The sequence below is a fragment of the Rattus norvegicus genome, chromosome 8 (genome assembly GCF_036323735.1).
Source record: "Rattus norvegicus strain BN/NHsdMcwi chromosome 8, GRCr8, whole genome shotgun sequence".
NCBI classification, from domain to species: Eukaryota; Metazoa; Chordata; class Mammalia; order Rodentia; family Muridae; genus Rattus; species Rattus norvegicus.
This window is the reverse complement of record NC_086026.1, coordinates 66,189,942-66,210,391: the sequence shown is the minus strand read 5'-3', so window position 1 is coordinate 66,210,391 and position 20,450 is coordinate 66,189,942. Positions and strand designations below refer to the sequence as shown.

Sequence of the window (20,450 nt, the reverse complement as noted above, 5' to 3'; positions counted from 1 at the left end):
TGTCTAGTCAAGATGAACCCACGGCCCCAAGTTCAACTTACTCTACAGACAGTGACCCTGAGTCCTAGTGAAGGTGGTACCTGACCACCTCACCCAGGAGGGTCAGAGGATGCTCTGGGGCCAGAGCACAGCTCTGGAAAGGCTGGCCTGGTCCTGTTTACCCTGAGCCAGTCCTCAGGACCAGGCTGTTCTGAAGAAGGCCCCTGGCTGAACCTACCAACCACAATTCCAAGCTCCAGAGCATCTCCCGACTGCAGCTGAGTTTCAAATTCTAAGGGAGAAGGAGCCAGGATGCGGTGGACAGGGCCCACTCCTGGGCGGGAGGAACACTCCTGTACCCAGTTCTCCAAGAGCAAGTGTGGACTGGGCCCTGCCTTGCCTGCCCTGCTGACTCAGACCTCTAGGAGCCAAACCTACACAGCTCTCCCACCCACCCCAATCTGCTTCTCTACTACCACCCTCAGGCTTCTCTCTCTACCACAGGGGCAGGAAGAGACTATTAGCCCTAGCAAGAGGACTATAGAAAAATGTCAGAATTTACCACCCGTAGTGGAGGCCGATTGCAAAACCCAGCCCCAGGGAATCTACATAATAACATAAATGGTTTTCTCTTGGTTTTTGTTTTATTGGTTAAACATCAGATCATTTCATTCTGTTTAAAAAGCAGTGTCTGACACATAGCTGTGGCCTCTTTGTTTTACGGGCCAGTCCTGGTCAGCCACTCAATTTCATTCCGGAGGCAGACTCGGCCAGAGGGAAGAGGGATTTGCCCAGGCAGGCTTCTTGAACCCAGTCCCCGTTTAAAGCAGCACTGATGAATTCACTGGTGTCTAAAGATCGGAGGGAGCAGATCTCTGCTTCTGAGTGTGATGGAACAGGAAGCTGCTGAAAGGTGAGGGGATTGAGGGTTGAGTGAGGCTGAGAAGTCCCACTTTACATTCTGCACCCCCAGTGGGGTAAAAAAGGAAAGACAGACGTCTTCCTGCCTTGGGTTCTTTACAAGTAGGAGTGAGGAAGCTAACTCATCCTCATGTGTTTGTCTTGAGACAGGATCTTTTCTTGTTTGTTTTGAGAAAAGGTTTTCTGTGTAGCCCTGGCTGTCCTGGAACTCACTCTGGCTGCCTCGAACTCAGAGGTCCACCTGCCTCTGCCTCCCGAGTCCTAGAATTAAAGGGGTGCATCGCCATTACCAAGCTGAGACAGAATCTCAAACTGGCCTTGAGCTCACAGCAGTCCTTTCTCTGCCTTTTGAGTGCTGGGTTTACAGATGTGAACAAACACATCTGGCTTAGCCTGCCTTGGACTTCTCTGTACTCTCCCGCATGGTAGAAAATAATCTCAAACACTGTGGGGAAGCCTCCTTTTCCAGGGGTTGTTGACACATTTGAAGACCTTTTGCATCTTGCTGTCAGAGAAGCTGAATCTCACATATTCAAGTTTGTTCCATGTTAAAGGGTTAGGTTTACTATTTGACAGTGTTTATGCCTGTAGAGATTAATTTTTAAAAATCCACTAACTTTGATTTGGGTTTTTTCTTCATATTTTTTCTTCTCGTTGCTTCTATCCTCTCCTTGGCCCTGAAGGCCAATGCTATTGGCTGTTTCCTATATAACTGACTCTTGTGTTTGAAGCTGGTTCTGATGGCAGGGGATGCTTCCTGCCCTATACCTGCCCCGTGATACCCAACCTTGGGTTCTCTTGCCCCTGTATCAGGAGGTAGCAAAGGTCCCTCTGTAGCCTGTGTCCCCTTGTCACCATTCCACAGAACAGAAGGTTCCGGAGTCTGCTGACAGTCCTTGCAACTTCCTGAGAAGTCCCAACCCTTGAATCTCAACCTCTCTGAAGCCCCGTGGCTTGCCCAGTGCAGTCTGTGGTGGACACTGGGAGGTCATTATTCCACAACTAGATGATCAATATTACAGAGGAAAAGGGAAGTGCTAGACCAGAGTGAGACAGTACCTAGCCTGGGCTACTGGGGTCACCTGTTCGAAGAATTAAGTGGCTAGTGTCCAGGACGGTAGTTGGAGGCTAGCTGGTGTGCAATGGGACCCAAGCCACCTTGCTGCCTTTTGTCAGAAGTGCTCTGAGTGGGAGCAATATGATGTGCCATCATGCAGTCTTGCTGACCCGTAGGCAGCCACAGGCTCTGGCTCCTTTTCCTCCACCACAAGAGGCTGTGGAGCTGATGAGCCCAGTATAAGTCTTACCTAGTACGTGCTGCACTGATGCTCTTAGTTGCACCAGGGTTCCCATTTTCCTTTATATACCATGGAACTCCAGGTGGCTGCTGGGAAGGTTCTAAACATATCCAATGGGCAGATCTGTCACAGGAAACCCTCTTTGGGGAATAGCTGATATTATTGGTCTTGGGTGCAGCCAAAGCAGCCCTGGAGAAAGGCAGTGCCAAGAACTCTGGCATCCTGCTCCCTAGGTGAAAAGATAATTTGGGCAAGCCCTGTAAAGTGTAGATAGCATGGGTGAACCAGGGCCCAAGTCTCCTACCAGCCCCAGGCCTTGGGTCCTCACCCATGTTGCCACATTGTCTCTATAGTGAGCAGTTTCTGGACATTACGGTATCCACAGTCTGGATGGGATGGTCTTCAGGGCCACTGGCCATCACATAGATCAGAACACACAGTACAGCGTATCCCAGGGTCGAAGAGACTCAGACTCATATCCAGGTCTCTCGTGGATGGATTCATGAGATGATCATCAGCAAAGTCACCATTCAGTTTCAGCTCCACCTCTCCCCCACATTACTCCAACAGCGGTTATGACTATAAGGACCACAGGGTTAGAAGTGTGGACACTATTACTTTCCCGGGTGTAATATGTTCTCAGATAGCCAGCTAAGGCAAGCCTGAGTGTCTATCAGTAGCTAGCTTTTAGTCGTACTGTGTGCTATACTTACCGAACACCTTAGGCTAAATCCTGCTGAGTTGCCTAGGTTTGCTAACAAGCTCTGCAGACAGTAGCTTAGGGGCACTGAGTCACTTGTACGAGACGTGTAACCTGTGCAATCCAGACGGTGTGTGAGGCTCCGCCTTCATGGCAGCAGGCAGAAGAGCAGAGTTTGACCCACAGACAGTGCTAGACAAATATTTGTTGAATGATCATTTTCTATAGGGCCTCAGGTCGCAGTTTGAAAAGCAGGTTTCTGGACAGAAGAGGCCAAGGGAAGCAAACTGGAGGCAGGAACAGGACTCCATTAAGAACTGTCAGAGCCAGGTGAACCAGGGGGGCAAAGGCATGGGGAGATGGGTGGGGGTGAGGGTGGGGGTGGGGCAGGTATATACCAGAGGTTAAGGCAGAAGGATACTGAGAGTTTGAAGCAATCAAGGCTATATAGTGTCTTCCAGGGCCACCAGCTCAGGTTCTGTGGCAAGAGCCTGTCTCTAAAGCAAAACAAAAAAAAAATGAACAAAAATAATTGCGAAAACCTTTTCTCCCTTTATTAAAGGGACAAAGAGAGCTGTCAGGGGAAAAAGGAGACATGGGTCTTGTTAGTGCTGGGGCTAAGCCAGAGAGATGGCAATGAGTCTGGGGGTCATCCATGGGGAAGAACGAGTCAAAGAAGATGGGTTCCAGATACCCAGAGTGTGTGCGCATCCATTCATTGTGTGGTTTGTGTACCTGCCAGAGTGTAGCACTCAGTGACTTTTGTCTGTCATAGCCATCAAGCTCCTTGTCTCCCAGCCTAGAAAGCCCAAAACCTTACCTTAGAGCTCAGGGCTAGACTTGGAACAGTGCTTAGTGATAGGCTATTTCTCTGCCGGTGAAACGAGCCAATACAAGCCAGATTATATTATAGTAAATGCAGGCTTATTGGGAAGCTGCTCTTGGGAGAGTTCACTGGCCAGAAGGACCAAGGCCAGGGAAGTCACCATGGGGGGGGGGGTGCAGGGCAGGAGGGGGGGAGAGAGAGCGGGGCGGGGGAGGGCAGAAAGCAGAGAGAAGGGGAAGAAGCAAGAGCAGGAGAGAGTGAGGAGAGCAAAATGTCTGGATTATATAGGGAAGAGCCTCTTGGGGAAGGGCAGCCCAGTCCCTGGGCTGGATAGTTCAGGATTGGGGGCAGTGTATGCCAGGTAGGGACTGAGGGATGTTGGAAGAATCTGGAGGCCAGGTCTGCTTTGATGTGTAAAATATAAACCTCAGTCACTTGTCCCGGGGTAGGAAATCAAACAGCTCTGTTCTTGCTGTCATACTTCACACCACATCCGAGAGCAAAGCCTGAAAAGAAATTCCAAGCTGGCACTCTCACTACCACACTACAGGCTTGCACTCTGCAAACTCCAGTAGGAGTAATCTTTGCAGTCATATTCCAGATCAAACCAACTGTTTCCATGCTCCAGATAGATTACAGCTCCCCTGTCAGGGTCCCATCTTACTCCAGGAATTTCAGGGTGCCACTTAAGGTTTAATAATAAAGACACCGGGACATCTAAACAGTTTAAAGCTGCCAGCCTTTTGCTGGGGCAGTTGCAGTTAGCTTCCTATTTAACCTGACTTCTCTGCCATTTTGCCTTTCCACGTGGCACCCTCTGCCTACGGCCCTGACTTGTTCTCCCTTCTGCCTTGCTCCCTGTGTCTGTTCAGTCTCCTACCTAGACAATCTGCTTGTCTTTCTGCCCCAGCTCAAACCACCAGCACTTTATTATGAAAAAAGCCACACTCCTTCCTCAACCACTTGGCTTTGGGGGTTACAAGGCTTTCCCTAAGGCTTGCCTTTCTCTTTTGCGCAGGTGAGGAAATGACAAACATTTACATATCGCACTGGCTTGTTTAACAATTGCAAACACAGGGACACACTTTTTCATAGGTGGTAAATGCAATACTTGTGGTTCATCCCAACACCCTCTGCTCTCATCGTGGGCTCCCTCATCCCTTAGCTTCTGCAACTCTAGACTCACCAGTTCAGCAGGCCTCTTATGGCTCCCTCTTTCATATCCATATGGCTTTCCCTGACCGGAAAGGTCTTCCCTCAGAGAGAGAGAGAGAGAGAGAGAGAGAGAGAGAGAGAGAGAGAGAGAGAGAGAGAGGACACATTGATATTTCAGTTTTTATTGTTGATTTATTTAGAGGTAGGGGTCTCATGTAGCCAAGCTAGTCTCAAACTCACTATCCAGCCAAGGTTGGCCTTGAATTCCTCAGCGCTGGGATTACAGATGCACACCATCATGGTTGAATGCTACCTCCTCCAAGAAGTCTTTTTGACCATCCACTTTAAAGAGACTTCCTAGTGCCTCTATCCCCTTATCCTGCCCTTAAATTTTCATCTCATTTATTACCAGTGGTAATGATAGTATTTAGCTTTCTATATTATGGGCTATTTCAAACATGTACAAAAATAGAGAAACTGGTCTAGCAGGTTCCATGAGGCCATCCCTTGGCTTCATAATGATAAACAGTGGGCCAGTCTGACTTTCCTCATATCCAGCTTTCCAGCCAACTCCAGACACTTCATAATCTTATCTGCAAACCTTTCTATGAAAAAGTTTTTATTTGTTAATTCTTCATCTATTTTTTATTTATCTTTTTCCTATTCCCTGTTTTATTTTTTCATTTTATATATTTATTGTTTTTGAGACAAGGCCTCTCTGTGTAGCCTTGGCTGTGCTGGAACTCACTTTGTAGACCAGGCTGGCCTGGAACTCACTCTGTAGACTAGGCTGGCCTTGAACTCACTCTGTAGACCAGGCTGGCCTGGAACTCACTCTGTAGACCAGGCTGGCCTGGAACTCACTCTGTAGACCAGGCTGGCCTGGAACTCACTCTGTAGACCAGGCTGGCCTTGAACTCCAAGATCCACCGGCCTTTGTCCCTCCAGTGCTGGGATTAAGGGCATGAGCCATGACATCTGGTTTTAATTTTATTTTTGAGTCTAGGTCTCTCTCTGCAGGCCAAGCTGGTCTGGAATTCACTGTGTAGCCCAGGATGTAACTATAGTGTTACTTATGATTATTTTTGTTTACCTCAGGCTGGCTTTGGGCTCCCATTCTACTACTTCGACTTTCCAAGTAGAATAGCATTAAAGGGATGAATCACGAGGCCCATTTTTGTTATATTATCTGTTTATCTTTATTTTATTTTTTTTTAAAACATTTTTTTTTGTTCTTTTTTTCGGAGCTGGGGACCGAACCCAGGGCCTTGCGCTTCCTAGGCAAGCACTCTACCGCTGAGCTAAATCCCCAGCCCCTCTTTATTTTATTTTATTGCTACAAGGTCCCATATAGCCCAGATGAGCATCACGCTTCTCTGTAGCCAAGGATGACCTTGCATTCCTTGCCGCTACCTCCTAACCTGCTAGGATTACAGGCGAAAAGCTATTTACTGAGGTATGAAGCAGCATCCATGGCAACTGGGTTTGTCTAGCTTAGTCACTGCAATGCCTCATGTCTAACACAGTGCCTTGCTCAGAACAAGTGACTCCGGACATCTGCAGGGATGTCAGCTCTTCTCAAGACAGTGCATGTGTAGACTGTGGTCTCCATGTTCCTCTGCGCATGCATGTGCACGGGGCACGTGACAGTTCTGTGAGTATGTGCTCGCCGGCTTGTGCGTGCTGCCATCATCACAGCTGGTGGCTGAGAGCATGCCTCGTTCCTGACATCATCTCCCACACCCCCAAGTCCCAGTGACTCACACAGGGTGTACTTCCCTCTTTCTCAGTCAGGCTCGAGGAGGGAAGGAGGTGTCCCCTGGCCTTTTCCAGCCCACCAGAGGCCCAGAGAGCTCCCTCCGGTCTTGTCCTATCATTCGTTGGTTATCTGCTATCCCCAACCAGCAGAACTGCAGCATCCTCTTCTCCAGCCTTGAAGCCCCGCCTAGCTGGGCCAGCAACAGCTAAGTGGGATTTAGAGTCCATTTGCGGGAAGAATGACCATGTCCCATCCGTTGACTCTTGGTATGTTTGCTGTAGAGCTGAGCAACCACATTTCAGTCACTCAGTCCAGGCGGGGCAACTGGGAACAGATCTGTCCCCGAGACTCAGCCGCACCCCAATGCTACACCCATTCTGCATCTTAAAGGATTGTTCCTGAAAGGTTGATGACAGCAAAGATCCAGTCCATCACAGATGGGTCTATACCCTGTCAGACCAGGGACACACAGATTTTCAGTGTTCCTGATGGGACTTTGCCTTAGGCCCAGAGACACGGAGTAACTTTCCTTCAGTCACACAGCAACTCATTGGCAGAGCTGGGCAGAGCTAAACCTTACCAGCTGCCAAGGATGTGCCTCTCAGCATGGGCTTCCCAGCACATGAGCCAGAGGTGTCAGACATAGGGGTCAGGGTAGACACTCCTGAGATCCAGGGAAATCTGTGAGGTGGTGGGAGCTGGTCTGTCATAGATCCAGGTAGAGACAGGAAATGGGACTGACATGAAAGCAAGTGTGAGACTCAAGTCAGAAAGCTGGGACTGAGTTCTGCTGGACCTGAGTTCCCCTAGATTGGGAATAACCTCGGCCCAGTTATCCTGTCTTGAATTAGACTAGGTGAGTGGCCTTTGTACAACTACGTCAGGTAACAGTCACTGTCGCTGCTCCCCCTCTTTCCATTTATGCATTCAGTCCCCTGACACTGAGGTGGACTTTGAAAAAGAAGTCATGGGGGCTACAGAGGTGGCTAGGTGGTTAAGAGCACTGGCTGCTTTCTAGAGTACCTGGGTTCAAGTCCCAGTAGCCACATGGCAGCTCACAACCATCCATAACTCCAGCTCCAGGGGAATCTGACTCCCTCGCACCAATGCGCATAAAATAAAAAATTAATAATTTAGAAAAAATTATGACTTTTGTTCATGTGTGTGTGTGGTCAGAGGACAGTTTGCAGGAGTCAGCTCTCTCCTTCCACCATGTGGGTCTCAGGGATCTAACTGAGTGGATGTTGAGGGGTGCGTGAGGGTAGGTGGTTCTGTGTGTGTGTGTGTGTGTGTGTGTGTGTGTGTGTGTGTGTGTGTGTGTGAGAGAGAGAGAGAGAGAGAGAGAGAGAGACACCTCAGGTTTTCTGGCTTGGCAGTAGGCATCTTTACCAGGGGGGCCATCTTGTTTTCTGGGCAGTCTTGAACAGAAGAGCAGAACCCCTCTGAGGGTGTAGAAACGTCCTGTCTGGGCCTTGCCATGCTCACAGGCAGAGCCAAGAGTGATCCGTCAGCGCAGCCTGTGTCTCGCCTTCTAAGAGTGGCCCACTTTCTCTGACAGGTTTCAATAGGGTTCTGGGGTTCTCCTACTGTGCTTGGGCTCTCTTGAAGGTCTCTGGGTGTGTCCCTTGTCCACCACACTTGCCCCAGGAGCCTCTCTATCAGGAAACCAACTGCTAAGAAATGGAATGCTGGGGCTGGAGAGATGGCTCAGCGGTTAAGGGCACTGACTGCTCTTCCAGAGACCCTGAGTTCAATTGCCAGCAACCACGTGGTGGCTCACAGCCATCTGTAATGAGATCCGATGCCCTCTTCTGGTGTGAAGAAATACGATGCTGGCAGTGTTTAAAGCCTCGAAGAGGCCCAGCACTGCCAGTGAGTCACTGTACAGCTATGGGCAAGACACTCTTTTCTGGGAAGGAAGAATGCAAGGCCCTCTGGGAGGGAGAGGTAAGGTGCCTTGGGTCTGTTCTTCACCCTTTACTTGGCTTCAGTGAGCCCTTCAGAATGGACAGCCTTGCTGAACAGGGACTGATCCAATCTAGAGGTTCTGCACCACTACGGTCCGGGCAGGAGAAGTCTTGGAGGTGGTACTGGTTTATGTTTGCCTCCTGCATTGCTTATGGCTTTTGTCTGGATAAGGTGAGCTCCCATGAAAGATTCGTAAACATGTTTTGCTCATAGAGTTCATAAATAGTGGGTAGGAGGGAGCTGTGGTGAGTAGAGGGGTGAGGGTGGGGTGGGGGTGGGGCTGGGAGTGAGAAGCAGACACTCAGAGAGAAATTCAGACTGTGGTGCTCTACCTGCCTGGGTTCTTGCAGAGCTCCTGGCAACAAGGTAGCAGTTGGAGCCAAACTATACCCCTGGGGGGTGGGGGTGGGGAGAGTCAAAGGAACCAAAGTCATTCTCAAAGTGGTAGCACCAGCACCTTGGAGCCAAAAGTTTTTTGGCTTGAGGGTATCTCTGTGGAAAAGGAAGTGTTTTTATTCTAGCAATACCTGTTTACTACAAGCCAGTACTACCTATCACTGGGCATACCAGTGACTGGGGCAGACTGGACTCTAATGGGATGTACAGGACTAATACTACAAGGTAACAAGTGTTGGGCCTTTGCCTAGGCTAGACACTCAGCAATTCAGAGAGGGAAATGGGGAGGGCCAAGTCTCTTTCTGAACCAGGACGACACACAGGGTGGGAGTCACTTTGCCAGATGTTCCTTCCGGGGCCTGGAAGGACAGTTGCACTGTTTGGTATTGTTTGGTTTTAAGATGATAGCTCACTGGGTAGCCCAGGCTGGCCTGGAATTTGAGGTCCACCTTCCTTGGATAACCAAGTAGTGAAATTACAGTGTGTGCCGTTATGGCTGGCCACCCACCGGGTATGGATGGAGAAGTCTGCGTGGCCTATCCCCTCCTCTCTGATAGTTTTTTTCCTCTACCCTTACTGGCAACTGCTATTCTTCCAGGCAGAGGCTTTCCAGATGAGCAGGGACTGGTGACTTTGTCCAGAGATCTCGGTCTTTTTTCATTGGTAGATGAGACTAGCCCAGATGCAGAAAGCAGTGTGTTTGGGGCTGTTGCACTAGCCAGGGGATGGTTTTGGGGGTGGGGGGAGGACTGGAATGGACTGTTCCCTGGAGAACCTCCACCAGACCAGACCTGGTTGCCAGAGATCTCTTACATAATTTCCTTCTCTTGATCTTGCCGGAGAGTCCAGTGGTTAGAACCCTACCCTGAGGTAGGGCATGTAGGGGGAATTTACAAACCTGCAAGGAAGGACAGATGGCATTGTGAAGTAAAAGTCAAAACATTTGGACAGGGTTGGATGGTCTGACTCCTTCCTGCCCAGCTACTGACTGTGCTACTGTGACCTGCCTTGCTCCAGTCCCTCAGTATAATGCGCTAGTTTCAGGTTGAGGAGTGGTCTTCAATGCACCATAAACTTTATTGTGCTGCGTGTACTCCAGTTGCCTGTAGCCTTATTAAAATCTCACTCAGCCATCTGGGAAGGGCCCTGGGAGTCTTCATTTCCTTTTTGCAACTTTATAACTGCTTAGGTGAAGGCTATGCCACTGAGCCAATCTGGTCATTCATTTCTTTAAGATAGGGTCTCATAGAGCCAGGTCTTGATGCCCTGATCCTTCTGCCTCTACCCCACAAATGCTAAGATGATAAGTATGTGGCTGCCATACCTGCCCTTTATTTCTAACAAGCTCACAAGTAATGCTGTTAGCCCACAGGGGACTTTGGGCAGCAGAGAGGATAACCCAATTCATCTGCACCATCGGAATCCAGGGAGTCCTCTGCAAACCGCCCAACAGAGCGTCAGAATGTTAGCTGTGGAATAGCTTCAGCCTCTCGCTAACAATGCTCAGGTCTGGGAACAGGAGATCTCCATCCCCAGCCTCGTTCCTGTTTATGTAGAAAAGTCCTTTCTTGGTTACTGCTCGATTTAGCCAAAGGGTTGTTTCACATCTGAAATGGAAAGGAACACAATTCAACCCACTCATTATCTTGATGGCCACAGGAGGCCCTCTGAGGAGGTGACGCCCTTTATGAGGACAGCAGCCTTCAGTTAAAGACTATGATTCATTACACTGAGGATGGAAACATGCTCAATTCCTGTGGCTGCCTGCCGTCTCTTCAATGGCAATGCCCAGTTGTCTGTCAGAAGAGAAGGGAACAGACAAGAGTCAGCTAGCTCTCCCATTCTGGACTTCTAATTGGCCAGCTCCATTGGCTTGAGGCAACACACATCATAGCTCCTTAGTTACTTTTTGGAAGGTATGGGCCTCTTTAGGAAAGGTTAAGTGGATTTCTATTCGTGTCTACCTCAGCAATTTTGGCTACCTCAGCAATTTTGGCTTATTGTGCCAAGACCTGAGTAATCTTAGGGGTAACTGCAAAGTGCATAGGAGAGCACTTACTGGGAGGGGACCCAGGGCAAGAGGGACATCAGGCCAACCTTACCTACTTGCCAGGACTCCTCCCATGTTGTACACGAGAAAGGGACCCAACCAAAGAATCTGGAGCTCTGTCCTCAGGCCATCACTCCTTTAAGATGTGTATCTTGTGAAAAGCTTTTTCATTGGTCAGGGGAGGTTGGGTTGCAGTTGGAAGAAGCACTTCTCTGGCTTCCTATTGGAAGATGAGTGTTCTAACTCAGTGAACTGCACAATTGCCATAACAACCACACTTGAAGGGTCGGCTTTTAAAGGGCTCCCTTCTTTAGACTCTGAGAGGTAATAAGTAAATTTTCCAAGCTGAGTCTAGAGATCTGGGGATCTGAGTCTCTGCAGAAAGCCCCCCTCACATCCATGGGTTCTCTTTCTCTCCTCCTCTTCCTCCTCCTCCTCTTCCTCCTGCTCCTCTTCCTCTTCCTCCTCTTCTTCCTCCTCCTCTCTTCCTCCTCCTGCTCCTCCCGCTCCTCTTCCTCTTCCTCCTTTTCTTTTTTCTTTCTTTCTCTCTTTCTTTCTTTCTTTCTCTCTTTCTTTCTTTCTTTCTTTCTTTCTTTCTTTCTTTCTTTTTTTTTTTTTGAGATGAGATTTCTCTGTGTAGCCCTGGCCATCTTGGCACTCTCTCTGTAGACCAGGCTGGCCTTGAACTCAGAGTTCCATCTGCCTTTGCCTCTCAAGTGCTGGGCTTAAAGGCATGCACCATCAGCAAATGACTTTCTCTTATCAATGATGTTAGTACAAATCCTTTAATGGGTAGGATGTCCTGACTCCTTAGCTCCTAGGCCTTTGGGAGGGCCAAGGAGAAAGGCCCATGCTTCCAAAGCTTGTATATATTTTTCATGGGTTATATATTATTTAGCCAAGTACTGATCTCTGTATTGTGTGTCCAGATGTTATGAGAAAATACCATGTTCACATATGTAACCAGGTCATGTGTTTGTGTATGTGTGTATAAAAAAGAGGGTTAAGGGCTGGAGAGATGGCTCAGCAGTTAAGAGCATGGAATGCTCTTCCAGAGGTCCTGAGTTCAATTCCCAGCAACCACATGGTGGCTCACAACCATCTGTAATGGGATCTGATGCCCTCTTCTGGTGTGTCTGAAGACAGCTACAGTGTACACACATATATATAAAATAAAAAAATTTTTTTCTAGGGGTTGGGGATTTAGCTCAGCGGTAGAGCACTTGCCTAGCAAGCGCAAGGCCCTGGGTTCGGTCCCCAGATCCGAAAAAAAGAAAAAAGAGAAAAAAATTTTTTTTCTAAAAAAAAGGGGGTTAAGTTTTCAATATCTTAAACATTGTTCACAGATCAGTTCCTATCTCTCTCCAGAGCCCAGGAGGAACAAGCTCCTTAGGAAAGGAGAAGATGTAATCCTCTTTTTTTGTTTTGTTTTAAAGATTTAATTTTTAAGTATATGGATCTTTTGCCTATATGTATGTTTGTATGCCTGGTACCCACGGAAGCCAGAGGAGGGTGTTAGATCCCCAGAACTGGAGTTACAGTTAGTTGTGAGTCACCATGTGAGTGTTGGGAATCAGACTTGGCTCTCTTAACCACTGAGACATCTCTCCAGCCCTTCATCCTACCACTAAAACTATATCCCCAGCCTGCATGAGCTATTTAGTAGAGGGGGATGGAATTCCACTCTTTAGTTTTAGGGGTATATTTAAAAGGGTCACACACACACACACACGCAACACTGTGTTCGGTCCTCAGCTTGGCTGTGTCATGAAAGGCTTAGATCCTAGCATGGCTGTGGGTACAATGTCTGGGTACCAGCTTAGTACCTAGCCAGGCTCAGAGCAGCAGAGCTGTGTCAGCCTGTGCCAGTGCCTGGGGGCAGGGCAGGGCAGGCTGTGTGAATAGAGGGTGTTGTCAGTCCTCTAGGGGAAACAGGAGATGAGGGCAGATCCTGCCTGGCAGGTTTGTCACCCATATCTCTGCTTACACTTTCAGGGAAGCTCCTTACTCGGGGTGGAGGCTGGCTCACGTAGCAAGGCCCTGAGGATCCAGCCTTAACTTCCTGGGAGTGGCAAGGCAGGGCTATGAGTGTTTTATAGGGATGCTCTTGGTCTTCCTAGCCTGGGGACCAGAGACTTCATGTTTATAAAAAGGAAACTAGTGTTAGCAGCCTGAGATGCAGAGTTATTTCTGGAGGCCATCTTCAGGGGAGGGGCAGTGATTTTCATAGCAGTGTTTCTCTCTGTGGCACCACTGAAGCCTTGCTGGGTCTTGACTAACATTACTCTGCTGTGTGACTCTAGTTGAGTCTCATATCTTCCCTGATTCTGTCTCCCTGTCCCTCCTGTCCCTCTGGAGACCTTTTTGTCAGCAATCCACTTGGATTCCAGATTTCCTGCCTGAAGCCTCTTCGAGGGGGCCAGATGTTAAAATGAACATCACACCATGAAGGAGGGTTGTCTGGGGACATCGTGGTGAGTGGGAGCGAGGCTCAAATGATACAGATGCTGGGATACATGTGGAGCTCATCCTAGTCCCCAGGTACAGATCAGCTGCCAAAGGCCACTTTCTGCCCTTCACCTCTAACTTGCCTGTTTAGGCCCCAAAGTCCCAAGTTTTCCCCAGAGTGCAGACATCTATGGCTTCCCTCCCTTGCTCTCAGACAGTATCTCTGGTAGCCCAGATTGGCCTTGAATTTTCTAGGGCCAAGAATGACTTTGAACTCATTTTCATGCTCCTGCCTCCCAAGTACTGGGATCATAGGCAAGAGACACCAATCCAGCTTTCTGTTTTTTTCTTTTCTTTCTTTTTTCTTTTTTTCTTTTTTTCGGAGCTGAGGACCGAACCCAGGGTCTTGCACTTGCTAGGCAAGCGGTCTACCACTGAGCTAAATCCCCAACCCCTCTGTTTCTTTTCTAACGACTTCAGCCCATTTACCAGAGCAGATGATCCCCCTGTCCCCTGTTTGCTTCCATTGCCCCTAATCTTGCACCATCCTCTCAGAGGAAGGGCCAGAGTTGTCCATCCACCTAGCCACTCATTTAATGGCTTTTTTTTTTTGGAGACTTGGGGCCTCAGGACCCATTGCTAGCTGAATGATATGCTGGACAGGGCATGGTATCTACATTGCTTCCTCTCCTTGAGAGAAGTACTCAGTCCTCCTGGTGAAGGGTAGAGATTGTAAAAGGTTCCACATAAAAGTCTGCATACTCAATTCTTCCCTTCATGCGCTGTGTCCCGAGCTTGGACATCCACCCCCCCCCCATTTCCCTCACTTTTGCTTTTGTAGCCACAATGAAAGGAGGTTGGGGAGGGATAGGGCTTTGGAGGCCAAAACCCAGGCTAAGGAGCTATGGCTGGGAGCATTTATTTTTATTTTGTTTCCCCCCTTGAAGTTCCCTGTAGTGTAAGGGCTTTGGTCCCATCTCAACAAACACATCTGCCAGCACAGGTGAGAGGAGAGGATGTTGGGAACGCTCCAGGAGGTGGAAATTCAAGAGCTTGTCCATCCCCACCCCATGAAGCTAGGCCACACGGCCTGCCCCAGGGAGCAAAGCTGCCACGGAATCAGAGCCCAGTGCACAGTCAAACACAAGACAGTGCACAGCTGTCCGGAGCCCCTGAAGCACCATTCACTAAGGCTCCATGGAGTCAAGTGCCCCAGTTTACCCGCTCCCTAGTCTTGAGGAGCGCATGGTCACCAGACTGGCCTCCAACCCTCCCAGTCCAAGTGCTGAAGGTTGCCCGTCAATGTTTCCATGCTCTGCCACAGGGCTCTGTGGGTGAAATGGCTTCAGACCTTTGTCCATCCCATATACTCCAGGGCTTCCATTAGGTCTGGCTAGCCCAGCACCATGTTAAATAGCTTTCTTGCCTTAAATTAACCAACCCCAGAGCAACCCCACCCATCTTGCACCTTGAATATATTAATCTATTGCCTAACATTCCTCCCCATTCAGCTTCAGGAAAACACCAGGGAGGGAGAGTTTGTTCTTCAGAGACAACAAATGACCAGAGCTGGGGTGGAAAACCCAGGGTGCTCTCTTCTCCCGACCTTGGCAGTCTGAGTCAGGTTTGACGTATCTCAGGTCACAGTCCCAGGACCCGGAGTTGTGATCCATCGAGGATGTTATCCTGTTTTCTGCAGTGAGCTGACTTAAGCTGCCTCTCACCTTGGCCCCTGTGGCTCTCTAGGTCTAAGTGAGCTGAGGAAGGCTCCAGCTCTCGACTCCACTCACTCCAGGACCTCTAGACTGTCTCCCAGCTCCCTCCACCCCTGGCATCTCAAGGTCCTTTTGGCTCTGAAGATCCTCGGGCCACACCAGGGTACAGAAGCAGTGGGCCTGGAGGGTAGGCAGCATCTGGGCACAGGGCAGTCTCACACCCAGTACTGGCCATTCCTGAGGGCAGGATTGGGTGTCCGGCAAAACTGTAATAGTTCTGGGTCAGGCTGGCCTCCGGGTGGGGGCCCCTGGCCAGGTACAGTTGTGAGTGGAATGGCTTGGCCTGGCTCCACCTTTCGAAAGGTCTCTGTGTCACCAGCTAGGCCATTGCGGGGTTTGGCGGTCAACACCTGGACATCATGCTTACCTGTCTTGTTGCGTTTGCGGAGGTAGAAAAGCAGAGGCAAGATGAGAGCCAGGAGCAGGAGGACCAGGCACACGGGGATGATGACGCTGAACATGTTGGCCTCTAAGAAGCCCAAGAAACCACTTTTGGCTACAGTGGGCATGGGGCTAGATGCTGCTTGGCCTGGCTGGCCAGTGGGGGTGCTTTTTCCTGTTTTCTCTGTTTCTGTACGAGCAGCCTCAGGGACACTGAGTAGGGTCACCTTATAGAACTTGGCTGCATGGTAAGGCTCAGTGGCAAAGTCCAGCAAGGCCACAGCAGGTGGGACACCCGTTGCCTGCAGCTCCAGGGTAAGTCTATCACCTGTTGGGCCAGTGGACCTGCCCTCTGGCCTGCCCACCTCTAGCCCCAGCCTTCCCTCTTCCAGGTCTTGCTGTGTGAAATCTTCCACAAGTTGGTTGGTCCTAGATTCTGCTCGGCCTTGGGACACACGAACCACACGGCCGTACCGGGGTCCTTCCAGGAGCCGGAAGCGGGGCATACTGCCTGTGCGGTTGGCCAGTTCACTGGCATCGAGCACAGTGGGGTCAAGGCGCAAGGTGGTACCCTGAGGCCATGGCCCACCGGCCCACACATGCAACAGGGCCTGCACTGTGACATTTACAGTAGCTGATGCATTCACACCCCTAGCAAGAGCCAGGACTTTGAAATGATCCTGAGAGGAAGAAAAGTTGGTGAAGGCAAAGACCACGTCCCCCTGGTCTACCTGCAGCTGGCTGAAGGCTGAAGCGGGCTGCCCCCCCACTAGTACCTGCCCATACAGGGGCCCCTGAGTGAGGCGGTAAGCTACATCTGGCTCCTCACGATCTGAAATCACCTGGAGCTGCTGCCTGCTCAGTGAGGAACGTCCTAGGGCTTGAGGCACCTCCAGGGGCGCTCGCAGCTGCACCTCAATGGTGGATGGCAAGACATCCACAGCCAGCGACATGGGTATTGGGGGGCTGGCTCCATCAGACATGCTCAACTGGAAGACGCCAGCCACACTGCTCCCATTTGCCACAAAGGCCAGTCGCCCTGCATCCACATCAGCCTGTGTAAAGTGAGTCACAGGCCCAGTGTTGTCCCCAGCCAGGCTCAGGAAGCCATTGTGGGGTGCCCTCTGTACTTCGTACTCAATTTCCCCTGGAGCTGAGTCTGGGTCTACGACACTCAGCTGGGCTCGAGAGACAGGGGCTCGTGAGCCCCTGGTGATGCGGAGAGGAATGGAGGCCTGTGGCTGAGGGGGTCGCTCATTCACGTCCCTCACAGTGATGACAAAAGCCTCAGAGGTTTGGGGTCCTGCCACGGAAGCTCCCGTTGGTCCCTGGAGGTGGGCACGGAAGCGGAAGCCATCCTGCTGGGTGCCCCCACCACCGTGGGCATACACCAGCTGTCCTGCAGTCAGCTCAGATTGCAGGAAGTGGGGTCTCCTGGCATGGAGTGGCTCCTCGGACACCAGGAGCTGACCCCGGGTGGGGAACTGTGTGATCTGGAAGAGTACATCATGCCGACCGCGCTGAGATGCTGGCACACTGGCTAGGAGGTTGGCGGCATCAAGGGCAGCCACAGTGATCTTGGCCCGCTGGCCCTCAGGGACCCAAAGACCTGGGGGATGAGACATAGGCTATGAAGGTCCAGTCCACTGGAAGAAGAACCATGAATCCGCAGAAAGGAGACCCTGGGGCAAGTCTGCACCTCCCCTTTCGACCAGTAGTAGCTCCAGGATGGGGCTCATGGCCTTGGGAGAATGAGGACTCCTGATGTCAGTGTTTCCCAGGCGCCATCCCTGTCCCTTCCCGGGACTAAGACAGAAGCTGCTAGTCAGGCTCTATCCCTCTGTTTAGGCATTCTCTCCTTCCCTGTATCCTCAATTGCCATCATCCTATCATGCAACTCACCTTTGTTCCTCCAGAGACGGCTAGGCCGCTGGGGACAGGCAGCGTCGAAAGACACAGTCACAGCCAGGGTGGCAGCCAGATCCCTCGCAGGTGATGAAGACAGCAGGAGACCAATGGTATCGTGGGCTTCCCAGAAGGGCTCAGAGGATATCTCATGCTCATACAGAATATTCCCAGCATTCACCTGGGGGGAGACGTTGTGGTTGGGTGTGGCAGGTGGGCTCAGTGTGTAGTACCTGGAAGCTCCCTTTCACTCTTTAATCTCCTCAGTGCCCAGACTTACTCTGAATTCTTCTCTCTACCTCATTGGTTCAAGGAGTCACCACTAGAGAATTACATGGCAAGGAAAGGCTGGGCTCTGAAGGCGGAAGCCTGAGTTTCAGCTCCAGCTTTAGTTGGGAAAACTGGTCATTGATTAATGTTTCCATTTAAAGTGGGTCCTTCCTCCCTCGCAATGTCTCCCATCCCCCTTGCTTCCCACAGACACCACTTCTAGTCTCCCTTCTGTTACATCAGCTTTCCCCCAAATAGATTATCTTTTTTTTTTTTTTTTTGCTATGCAACCAAGTTAATTTTTCCTTTCATCTTAAAGGAAATCACTCTTGAATTTACGTTTCTTTTTTTTTTTTTTTTTTTTTTTTTGTTTCAGGCATCCTAGTCTGCCCCAGAACTTGCCAAAATGCCAGTTTTATGTGGTGGTGATGACAGGAACCAGGGCTTCATGCATGCTAGGCAGGCAGGCTTCCATTTGAGCTATAGCCCCAGACCTCAGTTCATCTTTTTTGCTGGCACTGTCACCTCTTCTCTTTTCATTGCAGCAGAATTCCCCAAGAATAGTGTCCACAGTTGCCCCACATCCTCAGCCCCCTCCACTCAGGATTTTGTTCCCATGATGTCATTAATGGCACTAGTGGGCCCTGTGCAATAGAGCCAGACACTGGCTTAGGTCTCACTGACTGCTGAGCATTGCTTGACAGGATGAAACTTCCAGGAGGTGATATTCTGTTTTGGGTCTCCTCAGATCTCCTTCTGTGGTATGGTCTCTGTCCTACCTACTCCATGCAGTCTCTGGGCCTCAAATTACCCTTACCAGGATCTCCAGCCCAGTTTACTCTCACTGGAAGCCCAGTCTCAAATCTCCATCTGTGTCTTTTGCTCCACAGATGTCTAATGGACGTTTTAAGTTCCCTAGGCCCAGATGTACTCTAGTGACTTCACCTGAGACTCCATCGCCATGACAGCAGCTCTGCTGAGTGTCTCAGGGGAAACCCCAGAGATTTCTCAGGCTCCTTTCTCCCTCACCACCCAGGTCCTATCTGGGTTACTGCAAACGTTTTCTCTCTCATGTTCTGCTCAAGGCCTCTGCCCACTGCCTCTACAGTCCTAACACAGGGTAAGCCTTTGAAAACATAGGGTTAGTTTCCTGTTTTTGTTTTGAACAAGAGTCTCACTATGTTGCCCAGGCTGGCCTTGACCTCCCAAGCTCAAGTGATTCTCCTGCCTCAGCCTCCCAAGTAGCTGGTGTGGGCCACTGTGCCAGGTTAGCATTTAAGCTTGGCTCTTGTTCAGTGCTGCAACAGCTCACTATCTGATCACAAAAACGCCATTGTTGGGGTTGGGGATTTGGCTCAGTGGTAGAGCGCTTGCCTAGCAAGCGCAAGGCCCTGGGTTCAGTCCCCAGCTCTGAAAAAAAGAAAAAACAAAACAAAACAAAACAAAAAAACCCACCATTGTTATCCAGGAGACCTCACACTGACTCCCTGTCACATCAACTTTACGACCTATTCTTTAGGGCTATACGTATGCTCAACACCAAGTAATATTATTTGTCTCTGTAAAGAAATCTGTTTCCTGCACCTTCTGATCAAGACACATCCTCATGCCTTATCTTTGTTTTCCCCTTTTAGGAAGGAAACACAGGAAGATTTTTCCTTTCAGCAAAACAGGACTTGCGCAATAGTAAAACAGAAACAGAGTGGGATCGTTGTAAGCAAGCTATCTTGGAGTCCCAGAGTATTTCAGTAGGGTTGTGCTGTCTACACTGGGAGCCGATCCTCATTAGGAGAGGGGCATCTCCTCAGTGGTTTGCTACAAGAAGGAGCACAGGCCTTTAAAGGATTGGTTTAACATGTTTCTGTGAACTTTCCTAAGACTTCAACGCTGACAACTAATGTTAAGATATTAAATGTAATGTGTACTCAAATAAAACACATCTGTGGGCCAGATGTGTCCTGAAGGATTGAAGACTGTCAGTTGTAACCTCTAACCCAGGCTGATGGTGGGCACGGTGGGAAAAGGAGCCTCCCAGCAGTGGTGGTGGTGGTCAGTGTGACACCTGGCTGGCTATTGGTGCTCCTGTATGAGAAGGCCTCAGTGAGAAAAAAGGCAAAACTCAGGCCAGGTGTGCAAGGGTCTCCCAAGCTCTGGGGACAGTGTCCTTGGGTGAAGGGGACTCAGACAAGCAGTTAGAAGGCTTAATCATGGCCTTGCTTCTTACTGGCCATGTATACAAATAAAAATCACCTGACCTCCTACGCGCTTCTTTGTCTGCAAATTGAGGTCACCTGAGCCCTGCCCTGTCCAGCCCAGTGTCTTGAAGGGCAGTGGTACTGTCAAGCCACTGCATACTGCTGCCTGGTCTCTGCCCGTGGAGGAGGGTGTCTGTGCCACGTAGCCTCTTTCCAGCCTTCTTGGGTGGCACTGCCACTCTGGCCCCCTGGTGGCCATTCGCTCCTGTCCTTTGTGTTACTGGAGCGTGGGGGACTGCTGAGTGGGGGAGGAGCACTCATGGCCTTGTCCCAGTCTCTCCTCCTTCCTGGTCTCTGATAACAAAGCTCCCAGTGACTCAGGACAAACAGCTGCCCTAGCCACTGGCAGATTTCATTGTGGGGA

The 20,450-nt window shown here is 50.1% G+C and overlaps 1 protein-coding gene across 1 annotated transcript in view; it reads right to left on the bottom strand.

The window, feature by feature from the left end:
* Positions 1 to 14,404: 14,404 nt before the first annotated feature.
* The window catches only part of Cspg4 (chondroitin sulfate proteoglycan 4), a 35,046-nt gene continuing 29,000 nt past the window's right edge, over positions 14,405 to 20,450 (bottom strand). The window contains exons 9-10 of the mRNA NM_031022.2: positions 17,559 to 17,742; positions 14,405 to 17,265 (exon numbers count right to left, since the gene is read on the bottom strand). Coding sequence (NP_112284.2) covers positions 15,431 to 17,265; positions 17,559 to 17,742 — 2,019 coding nt within the window. The 3' untranslated portion in view covers positions 14,405 to 15,430. The remainder of the gene's footprint in view (positions 17,266 to 17,558; positions 17,743 to 20,450) is intronic.